Genomic DNA, 20946 nt, shown 5'->3' on the forward strand with positions numbered 1-20946 from the left:
GCCCAGAAGATGCATATTCTGTAGGCATAATGCTTTTCTTCAGTGATTAAATCTCTATTAATGGACATGTTAATCCTATGAAGCACTGTATTTCTACACAATTAAAATGTATTACAGGAGGAAATATAAAAGGGATGGTGGAGTGCATTTATGCCTTTAGCAAATTAGGTCCTGATTAGCTGATTATCAAAACATTATCTGATTTACATTTCTATAGACTTATAGCCATATGAGCAGGAAATTAATTTCAGTGATAGGTTCTATTGGGCTTAGAGTTCAACAAAATGAAAAAACCTCATCTCCTCAGACTCTGGCTGTTCTCTGTACGGGAGAACATTATGCGTTTGTTTTGATCTATTCAATGGAAAAGAGACATCAAAACCTTAAAAACAAGAAGCCAACTCCATTCTCAAAATGTTTTAAAGGAGTTAACTGAAAGTAGTAAGGTTTATTTTAATTTAAATTTATTTACTTAAAAATGTGCAAGTCACAGCTATTATAGTCAAGTAGCAAAGCTCTGCTTCTAGCATTTTCCTGCACATGGTCGTGTGTGTGTGTGTGTGTGTGTGTGTGTGTGTGTGTGTGTGTGAGAGAGAGAGAGAGAGAGAGAGAGAGAGAGAGAGAGAGCTGCCACATTCTGTTTGGCAAGGGGTGGTTGGTAGATGTTGCTTTCCCAGCGTGGCAGAGACAGGTTTCAATCCAAAGCTCTCCAAGAGTCCCATCGTAAAGTAGGTATAGTCTAGCCGAGTCGTCCCTCCTCGATGTCCCTGCCTTGCAGAGGTATAAGGAGCGCATCCCATCCTATCTGTCAATGGCAGTTTCTCCCCCTGGCAGATTAAGAAGAGAAACTTGCGTTGTGCCCTTTGACATAGCCCCCTGCGCTGAGGTGGGGGCAGGGTGTTCCTTCCCCATCAAATGTAGCTTCTTTATTTATTTATTGGAGATGAATCCTTGTTGCTCAAGAGTTTTTCTCCCTCCGAGGTAATAGCGGTGGCTCTGGATGGATCCATTTGTTGCCGTGGTGATGTGCCCACTCCTTTTGTTGGCGCGTCTCTACTTCAATAAGCCCCTTCCTGTTATCCGCCGGTAAAAATGTCTGCAAGTTCTTCAGAGCTAATAAACAGCATACATCATTCCTTTCATCTGATCACTATAGTGGGGCCTCGTGAGCGAGCGTGGAGCATGAATCGTCCAGCTGCACTAATGGAACTCTGAAGAATGAGCCCCGAGTCGGCAGCAGCACGAGTGCATCTGAGGGCTGTCAGCCCCCCCCAACACACACACACCCTGTCCTAAACTCCGAGTGCAGGGATGCAGAAGGGCCTGCCGAGAGCTGGACCTTGTTGGTGCATTAGCGAGTTAATCCAGCTGGGGAGTCTTTATTTGGTCCAGCACAGATTTTACAGCCATCCGGTTGCTCAGAATGATGTTTTTGAAGATAGCCCAGTTGACTAAAATTGTTCTGTGGTGGTTCTCTTGTCTCCTCCCCCCCAGGAATGAGATGGAAAGGCATTTTCTGGAGCTACTTCAATTTAATATCAACGTTCCTGCCAGTGTTTATGCCAAATACTACTTTGACCTTCGTTCTTTGGGAGATGACAACAACCTGAATTTTCTATTTGCTCCTCTTAGCAAAGAAAGAGCACAGAACCTCGAGGTAAGGCTGTGAAATCACTCTGTCAGCACCACAGCCAACACTGGCTAAATAAATCATGTTAAGCAGTGATTAGCAAAATGGAATGCCTTTATTTGAACACATTGAAGAGCGTATTAACCCTTTGGCATCATATTTCCTGTCTTTTACAGATCCCACATTATAAAAAAATTATACTCTCAAGCGACCATCATTCAAAATATTCTGAATCAAATTTAATTTGTTCGTAATGGTTTTCCATTTGATTTGCTGCCCTTCTATATAACCGTATATGAGTAATTTCTTGTTATTGTATTCTTAATCATAATTATATACATAATCCATTCACTTCTCAACTGCTTTACTCAGTTTTTAAATCCACATTGGTGGGTTTTTTGAATTAATGGTTTTTGGGTCACACCTCGTTATGCTCAGGGCTCACACCTGACTCTGTGCTCAGGGGGTTACTCCTACTAGCCATAGGGGGACCAAATGTGATGCTGGAGATTGAACCTGGGTCAGCCATGTGCAAAGCATCCTACTTGTACCATATATTTAATAATTCAGACCCCTGAGTGTGAGACAGCATTAATAGCTAATCTGAAATACTATTCTTTTATTTATTTATTTTTGCTTTTTTGGGTCACACCCAACGATGCTCAGGGGTTACTCCTGGCAGTGCTTGGGGGACCACATAGGGTTCCAGGGATCGAACCGAGGTCGGCCACGTGTAAGGCAGATGCCCTACCCACTGTACTCTTCCTCTGGCTTGACTATTATTTTAAAACAATATGTGTTTCAAATAGAAAAGTACTGGATTTTTAATATAAGTAGTAATGCTTATTTATGACTTTTGACTATAGTTTTTGGTGAGTATACCACAAAATTATTCACAACCCAAATGGTCATATTTAAGATGGACACTTTCTGTGGTGTCTTGGTGTTGTACTTTATTTGTACTGGGTCTTTGAACCACACTCAAGTAGTGCCCGGGGTCCACTCCTAGAGATGCACAGAGGATCATATGCCGTGCTGTGGAATGAATCAAGTCAGCCACATGCAGGCAGATGCCTTAATCCCTGCACTGCCTCTGGCCCTGGTGTTGTGCTTTAGAATAAGACATTTTTCTACTTTGTTAATGTGTAAATGAAATCACATCTTTTGGTACTGTCGTAGCCACTGGAGCTCTCCCACCTTCTGGTGCAGTTTGGCACATGCATGTCTTGTTTAAATTTGCTTGGAGGAGTTTATAATAATAACTGAACACTGGATAGACTCTGATAGCTGAAAAACACTGATTTGCCCAAACTCATTATTTATTTATTTATTTATTGCTTTTTTGGGTCACACCTGGCAATGCACAGGGGTCACTCCTGGCTCTGCACTCAGGAATTACCCCTGGAAGTGCTCAGGGGACCATATGGGATGCTGGGAATTGAACCCGGGTCGGCCGCGTGCAAGGCAAACGCCCTACCCGCTGTGCTATCTCTCCAGCCCAAACTCGTTATGTTTTAAGGAACAATTGTGTAAGTAACTGATAATATTATGACTAAGAACCTGTAGCAAGTCATTGACATGGTTGGGGTTCCAATTTTTAAATAATTCTAAATATTTTTCTCTGTTTAAGCAGTGTAGTCATAGCCCTTAAGGAATATTGCTCTAGTGAACGACAGGAAATAATATCCCTAGAACAGAGTAAACCTCATCCCTTTGCAGTAGAGATTTCCATGTGTCCACTATGCAAAATAGCAGTAACTGTGAATTATGTAAAGTAATATGGATGAGACTTAATTGTAATGTTCTTTTCTTTTTTAAGATTGGAACACCTTTTTTTTAACGTACCTTTACTCTCTTTGACTTTCCTAGGCCATTTCCAGATTATGTGAAAACAAAGACTTATGTAGAGCTGCTATGAGAAGATCTTTCAGTGCTGATAATTTCATTGGGATTCAGCGCTCTAATGCCATCCTCTCATAAGGGAGAAATATGATGGGTCATAACATCATGAACCCCTCATCTCCAAGGACTGGAGAATGTCACCTCTCCTGCTCAAAAACCAGCAATGTTAGTTTTTTCACGTAAAAGAAAGACTCCGAACTCAAGAGACCTAATGTTGTCCTCTCTTAAAGGAGAAATATAAGGGTTTATAACATGGTCCTTCATCTGCGAGGACTGGGAGAATATCACTTCTCCTCTAAAACCAGCAATGTTATTTTCTTCTAAAGGAAAGATCAAGAGATGGACAGCATGGATTATGCTCGTAGGAAAGACTGGAACCGTATCAATGCAACACACACTCTTCTGTCCTTTTAATGTAAGCGGTTACAAAAGCCACTCCAAAGCAAAGGCTCCTAATCCACAGTTATTTGCTTACCGTGTAGGCTGATAACTGTAAAACTATGTGAGGTTGTTTTTTTTTTTAATAAATTGCTTAAATTTTTAGATTTTAAAGACAATATATAACTTTTGTTTCTCCTAGTGTCTTGCTCCTTCCTCAATATTGCTGCATATGTTCTTAAAATCAATGCAGTATTATCAAGACATGAAACTCTTTAACAACTAAAGCCACTGGGGAACAGACTGTAGCACTGATCGGTATTGAAGGGGTCGTCCTGCCGAGATTATCATTGAGCCTCATAGTTTGGTCCTTATGGCAGTCATTCTACCACAAAGCTGCTGACTAACACTTGGCCACATTTTTTTGCAGCACACTCACTAGCTTATTAGTGTATTTGGGGTTATAAACAAAGTTTCAGTTGTTGCCTACTTCTGTTGGGGCCATGCTGAATTTCTTTTTCGTTTTTGCAGTGCCAGAATTGAACCCAGGTCTTATGTATGAGGGTGTGCATGCACTTCACCTTTGAGCCACATCCTCAACCCATGCTGAAATTTCTTGAGCTTTCCTAGTTTAAATTCATAGAATTTAAAGACACTAATAACATATATTTTTCCACGTTTTCTCTCCCCTCCTTGCCTTATTGCTGCATATGCCTTTAGAATCACTGCACTATTACCATCAAATCCTGGGATTCTTTACAGCTTTTAATACTAGTACTTCGGAACTGACAGACTAGCATTATTGTTGAAGGATTTTTCTGCATACCCCTGTCACTGAAGCTGCTAGTCACTACTGGCAATATCTATTTTTTAAACAAATATATCTTTACTTCCTTTTTGAGTATTTGCTTTATTGAATCAAGGTTTTCTGTAAGGGTGAATCCTGTAATCTTTCGTTGATATGCACATAGTTTGGTGGAGGTGACTGGTTCCATATTTAAACACAGCAAAGTTTTCCATCAGTTATAACAAGGACTAACAAACCTTTCCTCTAAAGGGCTGAGTAGTAAATATTGCAGCTTTATGGCTGATATGCCCTTGGCTGCAACTCCTTAACACCACCACTGCAGCCAGAGAGCAGTCACCGGCAGTGTGTCAACTGATGAGTGTGTTGTGTTTCCATGAATATTTACTTAAAAATTAGGAAGTAGTTTGGACTGGTCCATGGGCTATAATTTCTGACCTCTGCGTTACAGTTTCTTTTACAGCTATGACCTTAACTCATTTCCCAGGATTTTATGGGAAGGTGTATATATAATTTTTATTATAAAATAATTGTATATATTGTACTCGAGACATCTATCCAGATAGCCATGTTTGGCTTCATTTTTTGGTGATCATTTTAAGCCAAAAAGCTGCTGAGGAACACATTTCAGATTCTTTGTAAGTAGTATTTAATTAGCATATCAGCATGTTTGGGATCATAAACAAAGTGTTAGTTTCTGATGATCTATTTCTATTGGGTCTATGCTGCCAGTTTTCTTGAAAACTATTACGGTGCTTCTCGTTTTCTGGTGATTTTCTGGCGTTTTCTGGTGTTTATATTTAAAAAGAAAGAAATTATAGACATACTGCTCAAATCAGAATGTAAGTTCAGGATTTCCAGCAGTTGAAAGAAAATGGAAGAACAGGAATTAGAATTGTGATTGCAGTAAAGAGGACAGATTTTTTTAAATGACATATGAATTTAATAGGTTATTCTAATATTAATGTGTTACTTGACTTTACAAGAAATTAAATACTTAGATTTTAATTTCTTGACCCTTACCATACACAATGTATATCCACAAGGGGACAATTTTAAAATATATTTTCCAGCTTAATATTTTGGTTAGAACTAAATCAAATTTCTGGAAGTTTCCTTTAAAACTAAGATCTGAATCAGGGCTGGAGCTATAGTACAGCAGATAGGGTATTTGCCTTGCACGTGGCTGGCCCAGGTTCAATTCCCAGCACCCCATATTGTCCCCTGAGCACTGCCAGAAATAATTCTTGAGTGCAGAGCCAGAAGTAACACCTGAGCATTGCTGGGTGTGGCCCAAAATAACAAAACAAAACAACTAAGGTCCTCGTCACTGACCTTGAGCAATATTCAATAAATTCCCACAGTATTGATATGTTTTAATGCACTTTATTTCACACTCTTTGTAAAGTGTAGTAAGGGAATTCTAACCAATGTGGTGGTGATCCAGTGGTGATAAGCAGGTAATAAAATATAGGGATTCCCAGTTTTTAAATTTTAATATAGTATATAGTATATGCTGGCCCTTTAGGACGTTCCTGCAGAGTGTAAATGCCACCAATTTAGAACACATTTGAAAATTTAAATTTCTTTTAAACTGAATATTGGGCTGGAGAGAGAGTTCAGTGGGCAGAACACATGCTTTATCTGTGTGAGGCTGAGGTTTGATCCCTGGGACTGCCTTGGCCTCCTGAACACTACAGGGAGTATTCCCTGAGAACCTCAAAACATGAGGCCCCCAAAACAAAAATCAGTATTTTTAAGTTTGAAAATACAGAGGCTTTAATTTTTGTTTCAGCCCCTCTTTGAACATGGCAAATATTGGCTAAGATAAAAATTTAAATCAGTATTTTAAGCTTATGAAAAGTAACTTTAAAAGAAATAAAGATGACTTTCAAGGTTTTAGGCACTAAGATTAGGGTTTTGTTATATATTCACAGTTACGATAGCTTCTTTTTTAAAAAAAAAATAGTTCTTTGTTTACCTACTTGAATCACCACGTATTTTTCTAAACTTGGTAAAGGAAGATTCTGAGTCAGCAAAGTTTGTTCAATTGTAATAAAGTGAAAGGAAACAGGACACTAATGGTGATCGGAAAGTAGGTGATGTGAAGAGCTTTTCTGTTCTACGTGGTAACCTCGCTGTAGGTATCCCATCTCTAATCCTGCCTTTTATGACAAATCATACGAACCAGAGTAACCCTTACCTCCATCTTTAAAGTGCAAGGAGTTAAGTAATCGGTCTTTCAGGAGATTGGTGGCAATATCCAGTTAAACTTGAAATTTTACAAGGAGATCAGTGAACAAAAATACTTAAATTATTTTAAAAATTTTAAATGAAAGATTAGTGTTCTCCACTATGGAAAATTCAAAGCCTAGATATTCTGCCTGTAAAGAGAGTATCACTGGGCCAAGAATACATTTCTCTCCATGTAGGAAGGCTTCAGATTAAGTGCTACAGGTTCCGTCATTCTGAAAAGACAAATGATAAATAATGGTTATAAAATATTACAATCTACCACCTCAAAAACATTGTTTATGGAGTTCAGAGCTTGGAGATGATTCTAGTATTGATTACAGTTTTACTTTGAAATGAATGCTACAACTTAAGTGGGGTTTTTTTCCTTATGTTTATATTAAAAGAAAAACTAATAAACTCTATTTTAATTACGATATGGTCAGTATGTTTGTGATACTTCTCCATTAGTTACACAGCATTACAGCTCTGCCTAACATGTTTTCAGTGTTAATCAGTTGGTTTCAACCTTGCTTCTTATTTGAGATGTCAATTTTCTGTTTATTGGTTTTTACTCCTTTCAACCTGAAGGTGATTCATCACATTTAAGCCACCAGCAGCTAGGTGGCATCTTTGAATAGCCTGTCATTGTACCAGGAGGGAATTGTATATTCAAGCGAAAATATCTTGTATCCCCCCGAATTAAGTTGTATTTAATTTAAATTTAAATTGTAGTCTCATACTCCAGAGAGAATTATAGGCATAATGCAGAATCAGTGTGAGTTGAAGATTTGAAGGAGTTAAACAGGAAAGCTGGGAGTTAAGGCACTAATATTGTGTTGCTGTAGAGGTAACTTTAAAATTCTTTTTTCATGGCCAAAGACAAGTATAGGGGTTAAGGCATGCATGGGCTTTGCATGTGGCCAACCCTGGCTCAATCCCTGGCACTGAATATGGTTCCCTGAACACTGCCAGGAGTGACCCCTGAGCACCACCAGATGTGATCCCTACGACTATCCCTGCCCCAAAAATGTTATTTTCCGAAACTTCAATTAGAAATATACCAACTGTCATTCAAGGTTATTTGAAACTAAGACTATTTTTCAGTGAAACTCATATCCTCAGTACTGGTTGTACTTTCATCTGCCTTATCTTACTACCTATAATATAATGTTTAATCACTTGGTTCTTGATAACTTGCTGATTAGGATAAGTGATTTGACTTAGTTTAGATGTAAAAAAAATCATTGTTTATAAGACAGTTTGTATCTAGTACTATGCTAGTTACTAAGTTGGAAATGTCAATATATAGGACTATTGGAAGATCTAAATTTGGGAGATGTACACTGTGTCTTCAAAAGCAACTGGTAGAATAATTAAAATCACCAAGAATGCCCTTTGGCTTTAATTCTGAAAGGCAGTACACCTTTTCTGATGAACAGGAAATTGAGTCAGCTTAGGGTAAGATTGTAAATACCAAATCCCAAGTAGGTAAACGTTGTGGGGTGGGGTATGAAAACTGCTTACTAGTTGAAAGAGAACTATTGCAACTATCTGAGTTTCAAACCTAAAGAGAATTTGTTTTTTAAAATAATTAGAATATTTGGCCGACTCATCTAATTTATTTTCTTTCTTTTTTTCCTATTGGAATACTGGCCTCAATGAAATTTTAATTCTGGTAGAATATTGTGAACAGAACTTTTGGGGAGTCTGGGGAAGTAAAAAAATCTGGGTTCATACATGCAAAGCATGCAATCCAACCCTTTGAACCAGCTCCCCAGTTCTTGAAAGATTTTAGAAGGAAAAAACAAAGGTCTGAAATGAGTTTGAATCAAATAAAACTGACATTTCTGTACGTGAAAAAAGGCAGCCTGTACACAACTTCATATGTTCATCCTAAAACAACTAGAGTGCCATGTTTGTGGTGAAACATTTCATATTTAAATACTCCATGCAGATTATTGAAATCTAACCACTGAATCTTAGTTTAGCTTTCCTGCATCTATAAACACACACACACACACACACACACACACACACACACACACACTTTTGTTTGTTCTTGGGCCACACTCACTTTTGTTTGTTCTTGGGCCACGCCCAGCAGCGCTCAGGGCTAACTCCTGGCTCGGTGCTCAGGGATCACTCTTGGCAAGACTCAGGGGGACCAAATGTGGTGCTGGGGATTGAATCTGGAAAGGCAAGCACCTACCCACTGGATAGGGGCACTCCGGCCCCACTTTCTTCATTTTTAAAACTATTGATGTTAATCCCCACGGCAGAGCCTGGCAAACTACCTGTGGCATATTCGATATGCCAAAAACAGTAACAAGTCTCACAATGGAGATGTTACTGGTGCCCGCTCAAGCAAATCGATGAACAAAGGGATGACCGTGCTACAGTGCTCCATTGATGTTAATATAAGGAAACAATTCTCTTGGTACTCAGGTTACGTATGCAGTAAGTATTCTGGGAAATGTTTAGCTTCAATGCACAGACTAGCTAAAATCTTCATCTCCCAAGCCTTCTTAATCACATCTAAAATTATTTCATCTACAAGTTGCATTCTTGAATATAGAGCTACTTAGAAGACATTTTTGACAGCTGGTAGAGAAATCTCCCAGGTAAGTGCTACCTAATATCTATACAGATAGAATATATAGAGTACATCCAACATCTATCAAGTTAAGGATGTGATGATTTAAAGACTAAACCAGCCACCTACTAACCTGTCACTGCCAACGAGAAACAACAAAAGGGTCTGGGTGCCCTTCAGAAAGGCCTGTCCCCTAACACAGGCACAGTCTGGTTTCTGAGGTGACTTCTGTTGAGTATTTCAAATAGGTTGGGCAAATGAGAGAATACTTCATGTGAAAATTTAAAAATGTCAGTTTGTGGTTTAGGACCTGGAGGATGCAAAACTAGGAAAGTTAGTTTACTATTAAAAGGACTCATTTTTTTTTTTTTTGAGTGGTGGGGGCACTCCTGGCAGTTCTCGGCGGACCATGCCATACTGGGGATTGAACCGAGGGCTCCCGTATGCAAAGCCTGAGCTCCAGCCTTTTAAACCACCTCCCCGGCTCCCAAAAATAATCTAGCTGAATAAAAAACAATGACTTTTTTTTTCTAAAGGAGCAAGTTATATCATTACTAGAAGTGTTGCCAAGGGAGTTGAGAGGTGTGGCTCAGCTGTGGAGCCCTTGCCTGTGTGAAAGGCCCTGGGTTTCACTCTATAAATGTGAACAAAATGCAGATCTGTTAAAAGGTCTGCAAGAAAACAAAATTAGTATCTCATGACCTCAGTAACTTTTTCTTAAAACATCTATCCCTTCGTTTTCTTACTCAATTCTAACTTTTGCTTCTAATTCCCCGAATGGTGGCCTCTTTATCTCACTATTGGAACTGGATTTTTCAAAGGTAGAGGTCAGTGTTTTTTTCCATTTTCTGGTTTAAAAAAAGACTGTTTAGGGTCTTCCCTCCAAAGGGTCATCTTATTCATTATTCTTTGACCTTCTGCCAGTGCCTTCCATCAGCAGTGATGTTGATTTTGCTGGTTACTATTACCCCTGGTTAAAGCATCACCAGGTTCACATTGAAATTTCTCATGCGCTACCTAAGTAGCCCCTGTCATTGCATTTGAGTTTCTTGGGATCTATTGTCAGTTCCTGGACCAGGAACCTAGGAACCTATGTTAAATTGGCACCCCAAATAATCCTTAGGCAAATTCAAATGTTAAAACCTAGTTTTCCAATTTTCTTTTTATCCTATGCCTGAACAGCTTCCTCCTCGCTTTACTTACCTTAACCTGTTCCAGTCCTTGAAGGAGATTCCTCTTTCAGAGGGGAAAAAGGTAGAAGTACCAAGAGGTAGGTGAGCAGTGCAGCCTGTAGATGGTGGGCCTGAGATTTAAATTTCCGGTCAGTCGGGCTCCCTACAGGATGTATTGGTAGTCACCAAATCACTAAAAGCGTTGTTACAAATAATACTCTAGGCCACCTATTTCCCCAAGCTGCTTCTACATGCCATAGTCCGCCAGCTCCCGTTTGTCATTTTGCCCTTTCCCCCCTTCTCTGTGTGGGGAAAATGCTCCCAGAGAAAGCATCAGGATTTGTGCCACCTCGAGTCTTCAGCACACAGTCCAGGTAGGTGCTCGTCGTGTGCCTCCAGCTCAGCTACTGCATTTTCTGTTCTGTAGCTCTCACCTACCCTGACAGCTGTGGTGCTGAGTTATAGAATTATATACTCATGTTGTTAATCACTTCTTACTGCATTGGCCTTATCTCGCAAACACTTTCAGCTCCTAATTACTCATCTTCTCCACATACCTGTGCCTCTGAGCACTGTCAGAGAAAGTTCAATACGCTCCATATCAGGGCATTAACTGGAGGTGATGGTGGCTGGTGGACAGGCAACTAACCTGCATTTGCCAAAGCAGCAGCCACTAAGCAAGCACTGATAGTACTACCTGAGGTTTACTGAGTATGTCCGGTTTAGCAGGAAGCACCACATCTAAAACAATTTATGTTCTCTTATCTGGGCTCCATGACATATTTAGACCACAAAAAACTTTTTTGGCCTGTTGTCCCTTTTTCAGAAATAATAGGCACCAATTGCAGCCAAGGCTACCACTTCATCCTGCCCCCTCAGCTGTCGTTCCCCAGACAGTTCTAGGACCCTGTAGGAGGCATTATCACCAACTCTGAGAAACAACAGATCTAGACCTTAATACCTTCATACGAACCTTAATAGGAATCTAATTACTGAATGAGATGGGCAGTTTGGACAGTTCCTGCCCCCAACTGGAGACAGACCAGCAGCACCACCTCTGTTCAAGCAGGTTCAGAGAACAGACAATGTACACTGTTCAGTCTTCATTTCTTCAAATGAATCGAAACAGGATTAGCTGGAGAAACCTGTGAAGTATTCTCAAAATTCTTCTGGTGATTGGAATTTGCCTGATTTTATTAATAAAAATGTTGCTACTTAGATCTTAAGTACATCTGAGAAATCTGATTTTGAAATTAGGATCTAGACATCGCATACTCATACAAAGCAGTGGTCTCTAAATAATAAGCGCATGAGAAAAAGACAGCATCTTTCAAAATTTTTTTAATCATTGCTTTAATGCACTTTAAAATTTTATCTACATGAATTGGGAACAAAGAAAAATAGACATTTCTTTGTTGTTCATAAATAACTACTCTTTATATTTGATAAAAATCTCAAACCATTATTTTACCTCCCCACAAATAAAATACATACAAAAGTCTTTGAAATAATAAGGTCAGCAAATCGGTATTAACTTGAGACTACCAGAACCACATACAACTGCTGTACAACTGACTCAGGAACAAAACCAAACCAAAAGCTGTACCGTGATGCTCTGGGTTTCCGTTTGTTAGTGTTAATGGACTCAGAATTAGTGATTATTTGCCAGTAATAATTTATAAATTCAAGTTGATTGTCTACAAATAAAATATTGCTGGCTCTGATTTGTGAGTTCTGGATTTGACATGACAGTGAGGATACTGCATGAGATAGGCACTATACACATATGCAAATCAGTCTCCAATGCCCTGGACTTGAACTACTGACTCAGTATGTGCCTCATTTGGCTCAGTAATAAATTCACCTGCACCAAACCCGTAACAAAAGTCACTAAATCTCTCATATATATATATATATATATATAAAATATATATTAGGTATATACATTACCCACAACACACATACTGTACACATAGTTTGTAACAACATGAAATAATAGTGTCTTAAAATGATACACCACAGACATGGTCCTGGCTGAAATACATCCTGTAATTGTCCCTGCGCTGCCGAGAGTTCTGAGTGGGTTCCTGCGTGATTCCATCCTGCCTAACCTTGCCTTTGCTCCGATGTCTTGAGAGCTTTTTTCTGTCCCATCCAGCCACTCTCGGCCCAGGCACATTGCTCCGCCATCACTTGATTGGACTCTGGCGCCAAGAAAGGCCAGGCGGGGAAGCCCGCAATTCTCAGCCCCTGGACCCCCGCACCTGCCAAGACGTGTGATGTTCTGGCCTGCTGGCCACACTTGGTGTTCGAAAGCAGGTCCTCAAAGCTTTGTCCCTTCTACCCGCCTTGGCCTTTCTGTGCGAGCACGGGAGTGCCAGCAGCCTCTTGAGCAGGGGAGCAGTTCATTAAAATATACAACTACATGTCCTAGCTCTGGGGTTCCCATTCTGTACTTGAGAGTGCGGGTCGGGGATGCTATTATTAAGGGTCAGCGTGGGGTCCGGGAGGTTTCCTCCTGGTGGCCGGTGTCAGGATTAGTGCGGCCCTGGCCCAGGAGGAACCAGCCTAATGAATGCGGACTCTGACACCGTGCTGTCGGCACATTGTTGAAGCTCGTACACGCTCACGATCACAACACATGCGGACGGCCCGACAGTGGGAATGGCTGTGTGACTATGACAAAGGTTTGCGGGGATCAACCAATAAGGCACCAAGAAAAATGATCTTCAGCTAATTTAGACAACTTGAAAATGAAAGGAGTCATGGGGGTTAAAAATTTCCTCAAGTCTGGCCGAATCATACAATAATCTGATCATTGAATGATTCGGCTGTGGAAGGAAGTGTTGCTTGCTGAAAAACTGAGCTGTGAGAAAGAAGGCCTGGAAGGTGAATTAACTGGACTCTGAACTCTCCAATTTCATGGAGCCGGCTAGGAAGAAGTTAAACTGCCCCCACCACGGTCCATTTTACTATTGTTTGTGTGAGAGCTGTTTGCACAATACCACTGCAAATCAGGACAAAATAGTGGGGGGTGTGGGACAAGGAGGTGACAGTGAACAGGCAGGTCCCAGCTTTTCGCCTGGGTAGGGTGGGGAGTTGACACTGGAGACTTTGGGAGGTAGGTGGGCTTTATCTTGGAGGGAAAAATGGATGGGAAGCAAGTGCGAGGTTGGAGACTGAGAACTAAGAAGCAGTGTGACACTAGCCCAATTTCTCTAGTTTTGCCCCTCTGGCTTAGAACACTTTGTCCTGTCTGTGGCCGAGCTACAGCACCATCTGATTTTTGATTCAGAGGTTATTTGCAGAGCAGTGCAGTGTTAGACCTTTGAGAGTTCTGAAACCTCCCAACAATCAGGCATCGTCTCGCCAGCAAACTGCTCAAATTCACTCTGCCTTGTTTACTTAATATCCCATGAAATAGAAACTGGTCTGGCCCGAAATTTAATTTTTCCAACTTTGGTATCAATGAACTGCATATGCCTAGGCTGGTTTCCCTAGGGAGGTATTCTCCAATTTTAACTGCTCTTGCCATCTTGCTTCCTAAATTTAGTCCCCCACTCAACCCTGGTCATTGGTATTTTGCTAGCCTGTGCACTGTCACCTCCTTCCCCCGGTGAAGGCCTCTCACTCTTCATGAATGAATGGTTAAACAGATTAGGAAAAGCAAACAGAATGGTCTAAGTAGTAAAGAATCTGTGTGTGTGTGTGTGTGTGTGTGTGTGTGTGTGTGTGTGTGTGTGTGTGTGTGTGTGCTCATCAATATATAGGTTTTCATGGAAGAATGAAGGAATGGCAGATTAGGAAAACAAATTAAGCAGATTAGGAAAACAAACAGAACTCTGTGTGCTCATCAATATTAGGCTCTCGGGGAGGGGGAAGGGGGAGGAATAAGGGCAAGATGTGGGGGGTGGGGGAACACTTTGCTCTGGCGGGAGCATGTGACCCAGCGCAGGAAGGTGTGTTACGGGGCTCATTTGTCTTCAGAGGCTGCCAAGGGCAATGTCGCTGCCTATGGGATATCTGGCTATAAACTAGTCCAAAGTCCATGGACACTTATTTCCCTCACTGCTGCCAATGTTTGCTCGCTCCCAGGTAGCCAGCCTCCCTCCCCCAGTTCAAGCACCTCATTCAAGGGTGGGTGTGGTTTCTAATCGCAGCTCTCCGGGAGAGGGGGAATAAGAAAAGCAGAAAAAGACTGTTTAACATGATAAAGGAGGTAGGCTGGGGGCGGAGCAGATAAGAGAAGTGTGGAAATTTTACTTAATTACTGGAGGTATATCCCTTTAGGTCCTTAAATCTAAAAAAGGTGGGGATGGGGGTGGCTCTTAACAATTAGCAGAGGAAAGGAGTGGGTTTACTTTAGTCAACATGGTGACAAATTCCTTTAAAAACAAAAAAGTAACTGGACTTACTTTTTTTAGATCCCACCCTCTCCTTTGGCACAAAGCAGCCATTTTACTAGTCTGGACTTCGAGAAAGGGCAACCAATCGCCATCCCTTGGTTTCTCACTCTTCCACATGCTCACACTAGACGCTCCATACAACTACGTCTAACTTGGGCAAGACACCGCGCCCGACGCTGAGCTTGTCGGCAAGTACCACAGGGAAGGAACCAAAGCGTGGGGCAGCACAGCATCGCTCAGCAGCCCCCAACCTGGTCACCTGGGGGACGCCCTACCCACAATCAATTGCGACCTCCTGGGCTAACACAGGGGGGGCTACCCTGAAGGTAAGAGTTGATGGTCCCCTCACTCTCGGCAAGGACTAGCCACTCTCCTCCAGACGCACACAAAGGGCAGGAGAGCTCCCGCCCCCGTCCTGCTCCCAGCCAGCCCCACTTTCACTGTTCACATTTTTCTTTAAAGACACGGGGCGGGGGCGGAGGGGGGACCCTCCCCACCAATCAGCGCGCGACCGTCGGGGAAACCCGACCCCCGTGGAACCTCATTCTCCATGCCAACCTGCGGAGGGTAAAAGCCGCGAGCGCAGGTACAGTTTTGTTGCCAAAATGCAACCAGGTTCAACATCTGAAAGTACATATAAATTAAAACCAGGGTGTCCCTCCCTCCCCCGCTTCTCGAGAAGGCAGTGGGAAACGCAATCCTGAAACACACCTGAGCCCCTGGGGAGAAGTGCCGGCGCGGACACCTCCCCCCTCGACCCCCACCCCCCCAACTCTCCCCTCTCCAAGGTGCCCCAGGAGGGGGCATGAGCACCAAGAAGCTGTAAACGGAAGTGACCTTGGCGAGGCCGGGCGCACGGCCGCCCCCTCCCGCGCTCCCGCCGGGCTCCCCGCTGCTACACGTGCGACAGGGACACCTGCTTGTGGTAGGCGGCGGCGGCGGCTGCAGCGGCGGCTGCGGCGGCGGGGCCCGGGGGCCCGGTCCTGCCCGTGAGCGCTGCGCTCACCTCGGCGTAGTCCCCCGCGGCCGTGGCGCCGCCGCTCTTGTGACCGCGGCGCGGGCGGCGGAAGCAGCAGCGGCTGGTGAAGCGCCGCCACGACTCCACCGTCTTGCCCGACCAAATCCACACGCCCGACGTGATGCCCACCACGAGGCACATGAAGTACTTGAGCATGAGCACCCAGTACTCGGGCTTGGCGCGCGGCTGGCCCGCGTCGGGGCCCGGGCAGGCGCAGGTGAGCGCCGCCTCCCAGCTCTCGCGGTAGTGCTGCTCATACAGGTAGCAGGCCACCACGATGCTGGCGGGCACCGTGTAGAGCAGCGTGAAGATGCCGATGCGGATCATCAGCTTCTCCAGCTTGTCCGTCTTGGTGCCGCCCTGCTTGATGACGCTCCGGATGCGGAACAGCGACACGAAGCCGGCAAGGAGGAAGAGCGTGCCCACCAGGAGGTAGAGCACCAGGGGGCCCAGGACGAAGCCCCGCAGCGAGTTCAGGTTCTGGTTGCCCACATAGCAGATGCCCGCCACGGGGTCCCCGTCCACGGAGCTCAGGGCCAGCGCCGTGATGGACTTGACGCTGGGGATGAGCCACGCGGCCAGGTGGAAGTACTGCGCGTAGCCCGCGATGGCCTCATTGCCCCACTTCATGCCAGCTGCCAAGAACCAGGTGAGCGACAGGATGACCCACCAGATGGAGCTGGCCATGCCGAAGAAGTAGACCAGCAAGAAGACCACGGTGCACAGCGCGGGGCCTGTCGTCTCGTAGTGAATGTGGCTGTGCTCGCGACTGCAGGCCACGCTGGCATGGCCCACGACCAGGCGCACCAGGAAGCCCAGGGACACGCACAAGTAGCAGGCCGACAGGAAAATGATGGGGCGCTCGGGGTAGCGGAAGCGCTCCATGTCTATCAGGAAGGTGGCCACGGTGGTGGAGGTGGAGATGAAACACAGCACTGACCACACGCCAATCCAGACGGTGGCGAACGTGCGCTCGGTGAGGCTGAAGGACGGCTGGTAGCAGGGCACGGCGCAGTTGGGCACCTGGCCGGTGCGCACCTTGTTGTAGAGTGGGTGCGACTCCTTGAGGATGGGCACGAAGGGCTCGCGGCACTCGCACACGGACGGCCCCCCGGAGGCGCACTGGCTCCCCGAGGCCGGCCCCCGCGGCAGACTGGGGAGGGTGGGCTTGGCCGGGAAGGCCCGGGGCGGCGCCGTGGTGGCCTCGCTGTGGTTGTAATCCATGCACAGGACTTCGGAGTCGCGGCCCAGCACAGGGAGGCGGTCGCAGCTCATGCGCTCGGGCCAGGCGAAGCCGTACTGGCGCATGAGCGGCGAGCAGCCGGCCTTGGCGCGCTCGCATACGGAGCGGCACGGCGGCAGCGGCTTGTGATAGTCGGGCAGGCAGATGGGCGTGTACATGGAGCACAGGAAGAAGCGCAGGTCCGGCGAGCAGTGGATCTCCACCAGCGGCCAGAACTGGTGCACCTCCAGGCCCGCCTCGTCCTGGGTGTCGTGGTTGAACTGGTTGGGCATGTGCGTCAGGTTGTAGCCGATGCCCCGGCACATGGGCACCGTGATTTCCTGGCACACGGGGGTCTTGGAGGCGGCCGCCGCCCGGCCGACCAGCTGCGCCACGAGCAGCAGCAGGAGCGAGGGCGACGCGGACCGGTCAGGCCGAGCCATCGCCCCCTCCCTCCCCTCGCCGCCCGCAGCCTGAGCGGGGCCAGCGCAGGCAGGAGAAACCCGGGGCTCCGGAGCTTTCCCTTCCGCGGACCGACTCCGGGTGGCGCCGGGGCCGGCAACCTGTTGGTTTCTTTTCCTCTCCGAAGAATCCCGTCCCGAGACGCACTGTTTCCAAAGCGGTTCCGGCAGCGCTCGGCTCCGGGCAGAGCAGGGCAGGGCAGGGGAGGGCCGGCCGGAGCTCGGATTCCGGGGGAAGTACTCTAGACGAAGGTGGGAGAGAAGGGAACATCGCAACCACTCCCACGGAGAGGGGCGTCAATGGCTCGGTCCCCCCCGCCAGCGGTCCCCAAATGTGTAAGTGACGTTCTCTTCCCCGCGTCCCCCACCTCCCCTCCCCGGTCTCCGGGAACCAACTACCGACTCCCGCCCGAGCCCGCTCCGTCCCCCTTTTCGCTGGGCCCTTCCAGGCTGTGCACCCCGCGACCCGAGCGCCCAATCCTCGGGGAAAAGGGGAAGCGAGCGACCCGGAGAAGACCCGGAAAACGCGCAGCCTCTCTCACCTCCCGCGGGTCCCGAGGGCGGCGGAGTCCGCGGTCAGCCCGAGAGTCCTTCCGTGCCTGGGACACCCCGTTCCGAAATGCGACTCAGCAACGGGCTCGGCACCGGCAAAGTTTGGCGACAGGCTGAGATCCGGAGAGGCGGCGGCACATGGCAGCAGGAAGGGGGCAGCAACTCACACACGGGGTCACTCCCCCCGCCCCCACCACCCACCACCCCCTTAAACGCGGTGGCCGCAGGCCGGTCCTTCGCCCGCTCCACCTCCGGGCCCTCCCCGCATGATCCGGGCGCGGCAGGGCAAGGGCAAGGCGGTGCGTTCCAGCGGGGTCCGGGGAGCCGACGGCGGCGGGAGCGCTTCCGCGGGCAGCACCTGAGCGGGAGGAGGGTGTTGAGCGGCGGCCCGAGGACCCCCGACACCTCCCAGCTCGGGGAGCGGCCGGCGCGTGGTGCGCGGCGGTGGTGGCGGCGGCCGCGTCCTGCCCGCCGCTCGTCTCCTCCCCTGCAGGGGGCTCCGCGCTCCAGCCGACTCCTGGGGGCGGTGGCGGTGCTCTCCCCCAGACGCGCCCGGCTCGGCTCCTCCTCCCCGCCCTCCCCCTCCCGCGTGCACTCACACCCTTTCGCCCACCTCCGGCGGACACTGAACGGCGCGCGGCGGCGGCGGCGGCAGCAGCGGCAACAGAAGCAACAGCGGCAACAGAGGCAGCAGCGACAGAGTCACGGCCGCGGGCGGACTGGCCTCTCCCGCCCCGCCCGGGTCACCTGCCTCTAAAGCCCGCCGGGAGGCCCCGCCCCGGCCCCGCCCCCTCGCACTGCACTCGGTTGGTGGCCGCTGGGCCACGCTCGCCGCGAGTCCCCGCCTACTGCCCCGCGGCGGCGATCTCTACCCCCCAGGCCCCGCGCCCTCCGGCCCCGCCCGGAGCGGGCAGCCGAGGCGCGCGGGCCAATCGGCCGGCGGGAAGCGGCGTGGGCGGGGCGAATGCTAATGAGTTGACTTGAGAACTGGAGCGGGAAAGCCGGAGCGAGACGTCCCTGCGGAGGGCTCTCCGCGGGCGCCCACGGGCTGCGCGCACTTTCCCGTAAGGTTCTTCCAGCTCACGACTCTCTGGTCCAGAGCTCCTATCCGGGATCCTTTTCCTTTCCTTTTCTTTTCTTTTCCTTTTCCATCTAAGCGACGTAATAAAAGCTCTGCTCCAAGAATCCTTCTTAGCCGTGACACCTGTCACCCCCTCGGCGCTATCCAGCCAGCAGCAAGGTTCTCGTGGAGCACAGAGCGGGTGCGTCCCGAGTCTCCACTTTGTGCTCCGGGCAGCGCGTCCACCGGGTCCCCATCTCAACACAAGATCTCCAAGTCTTAACAGCAATCAATGGCGGGGGGGGGGGCAGGATAGAGAGAGGGGGAGGGAGAGAGAGAGGGGGGAGGGGGAGAGAGGAGGGGGAGAGCGAGAGAGCGAGAAGCTAAACCCAGATCCCCGCAAGGAAGCTCAGACAACCTGGCCGAGTCGGGTGTTCTGAGCGCCTGGCACGTAGTAGGCGCTCTCAAGACAAACCCGGATTCGAACCCAGGAGGTTGGGCCGCAGCATTTTTTCACATACAGTTCTGTCCTCCTCTCCTGCCTTCCAGACGGTGCCTGCCCAACTTTAGCCCCCAGCCTTGCATTTCTTAACTGAAAGGTATTATTGTGCCCAGTGGTTACTTACCTCTGACAATCCGCGGAGGTTGTTCGACCTCGGCCAGTTGAGACCGAAAACTTCTGGGAGTTCCGAGGTGACTCTCAGAAAGAAGCAAAGCAGACTCGGTGTTCTTAATGGGCAGCGTCTCCTCCCTCCCGCTCAACCCACGCACCCCCCGCTGTCCTCCTGCTGAGCACCGCGCGCCGCCGGGGACCTCCGGGAGCTGCGAGCAACCCGGCCCGCGGCGAGTGCGGCGGGATGCCCCGAGCAATGCACACGGCGACGCTCTCCAGATGGATGCGTAAGCGGCAAGTTTTAAAATGTCCTGGAAAAATGGCTCTTTTCTACATGCCCTAATTAGGTTGGAAAGCTGAGGTGTTTCGCATACTTGAGATTCATTCACACGCTTTCAAAGAGGGGTTGAATTGTTCTCCCACTCTCCCACCCCTTCCCTACACTGGGAAGAAGAGAAGTGGAGGGCGGGAGGGGTGGGGTGGGAGAGGGGGAAGGCAGAAGGGTCGGAGGGCTTGAAGAACTCAGGACTGGACCAACGGGCTGGGATGGACCGCGGTCCATTTCGGAGCCGAGAGACTTCAGTAAATCACAGAGCAGTCTGTTTTCTCTCGCCCGCTCATCAATAACAGCTTTGTGGGAAATAATGAAGGATCTTCGTATCAACCTCAGCATTAGGAGGAGTAAATGCCCATCGCTTCACAAGCATCAAAGCTCTTTAAAAAAAAAAAAGAACAAGTTGAAATGTGCATTCATCTTTTCTCCCCTGGGATTCTACAGGTGTCCCAGTGCTATCTGTTTTGGGGAAAATACTTGGCACTGCCGGGGGCAGAGGTCCCCGGGGTTGAAAGTAATGGGAGTTGAAAAGCGGTGGAATACAGTCAAATAGAAAGGGAAGCCC

The 20946-nt window shown here is 47.4% G+C and overlaps 3 protein-coding genes across 4 annotated transcripts in view; 2 read left to right on the top strand and 1 right to left on the bottom strand.

Moving 5' to 3' along the window:
* CCNYL1 (cyclin Y like 1) overlaps positions 1–7384 on the top strand; it is a 45967-nt gene extending 38583 nt beyond the window's left edge. For both annotated transcript variants that reach the window (XM_055121039.1, XM_055121038.1), the window contains 2 exons: positions 1495–1657; positions 3500–7384. In XM_055121039.1, the coding sequence (XP_054977014.1) occupies positions 1495–1657; positions 3500–3610 (274 nt within the window). In that variant the 3' untranslated portion in view covers positions 3611–7384. The remainder of the gene's footprint in view (positions 1–1494; positions 1658–3499) is intronic.
* Positions 7385–15937: 8553 nt separating this feature from the next.
* On the bottom strand, positions 15938–17820 carry FZD5 (frizzled class receptor 5). The gene has a single exon (XM_004601425.2). It carries the CDS (start codon positions 17802–17804, stop codon positions 16017–16019), a length of 1788 nt encoding a protein of 595 aa, XP_004601482.2. The 5' UTR covers positions 17805–17820; the 3' UTR covers positions 15938–16016.
* LOC129399873 (serine/arginine repetitive matrix protein 3-like) lies at positions 17820–19131 on the top strand. Its single transcript, XM_055121265.1, has 2 exons — positions 17820–18158; positions 18272–19131. Exons 1-2 carry the CDS (start codon positions 18155–18157, stop codon positions 19129–19131), a joined length of 864 nt encoding a protein of 287 aa, XP_054977240.1. The 5' UTR covers positions 17820–18154.
* Positions 19132–20946: the final 1815 nt, after the last annotated feature.

Source organism: Sorex araneus, chromosome X (assembly GCF_027595985.1).
Source record: "Sorex araneus isolate mSorAra2 chromosome X, mSorAra2.pri, whole genome shotgun sequence".
Classification (NCBI taxonomy): domain Eukaryota; kingdom Metazoa; phylum Chordata; class Mammalia; order Eulipotyphla; family Soricidae; genus Sorex; species Sorex araneus.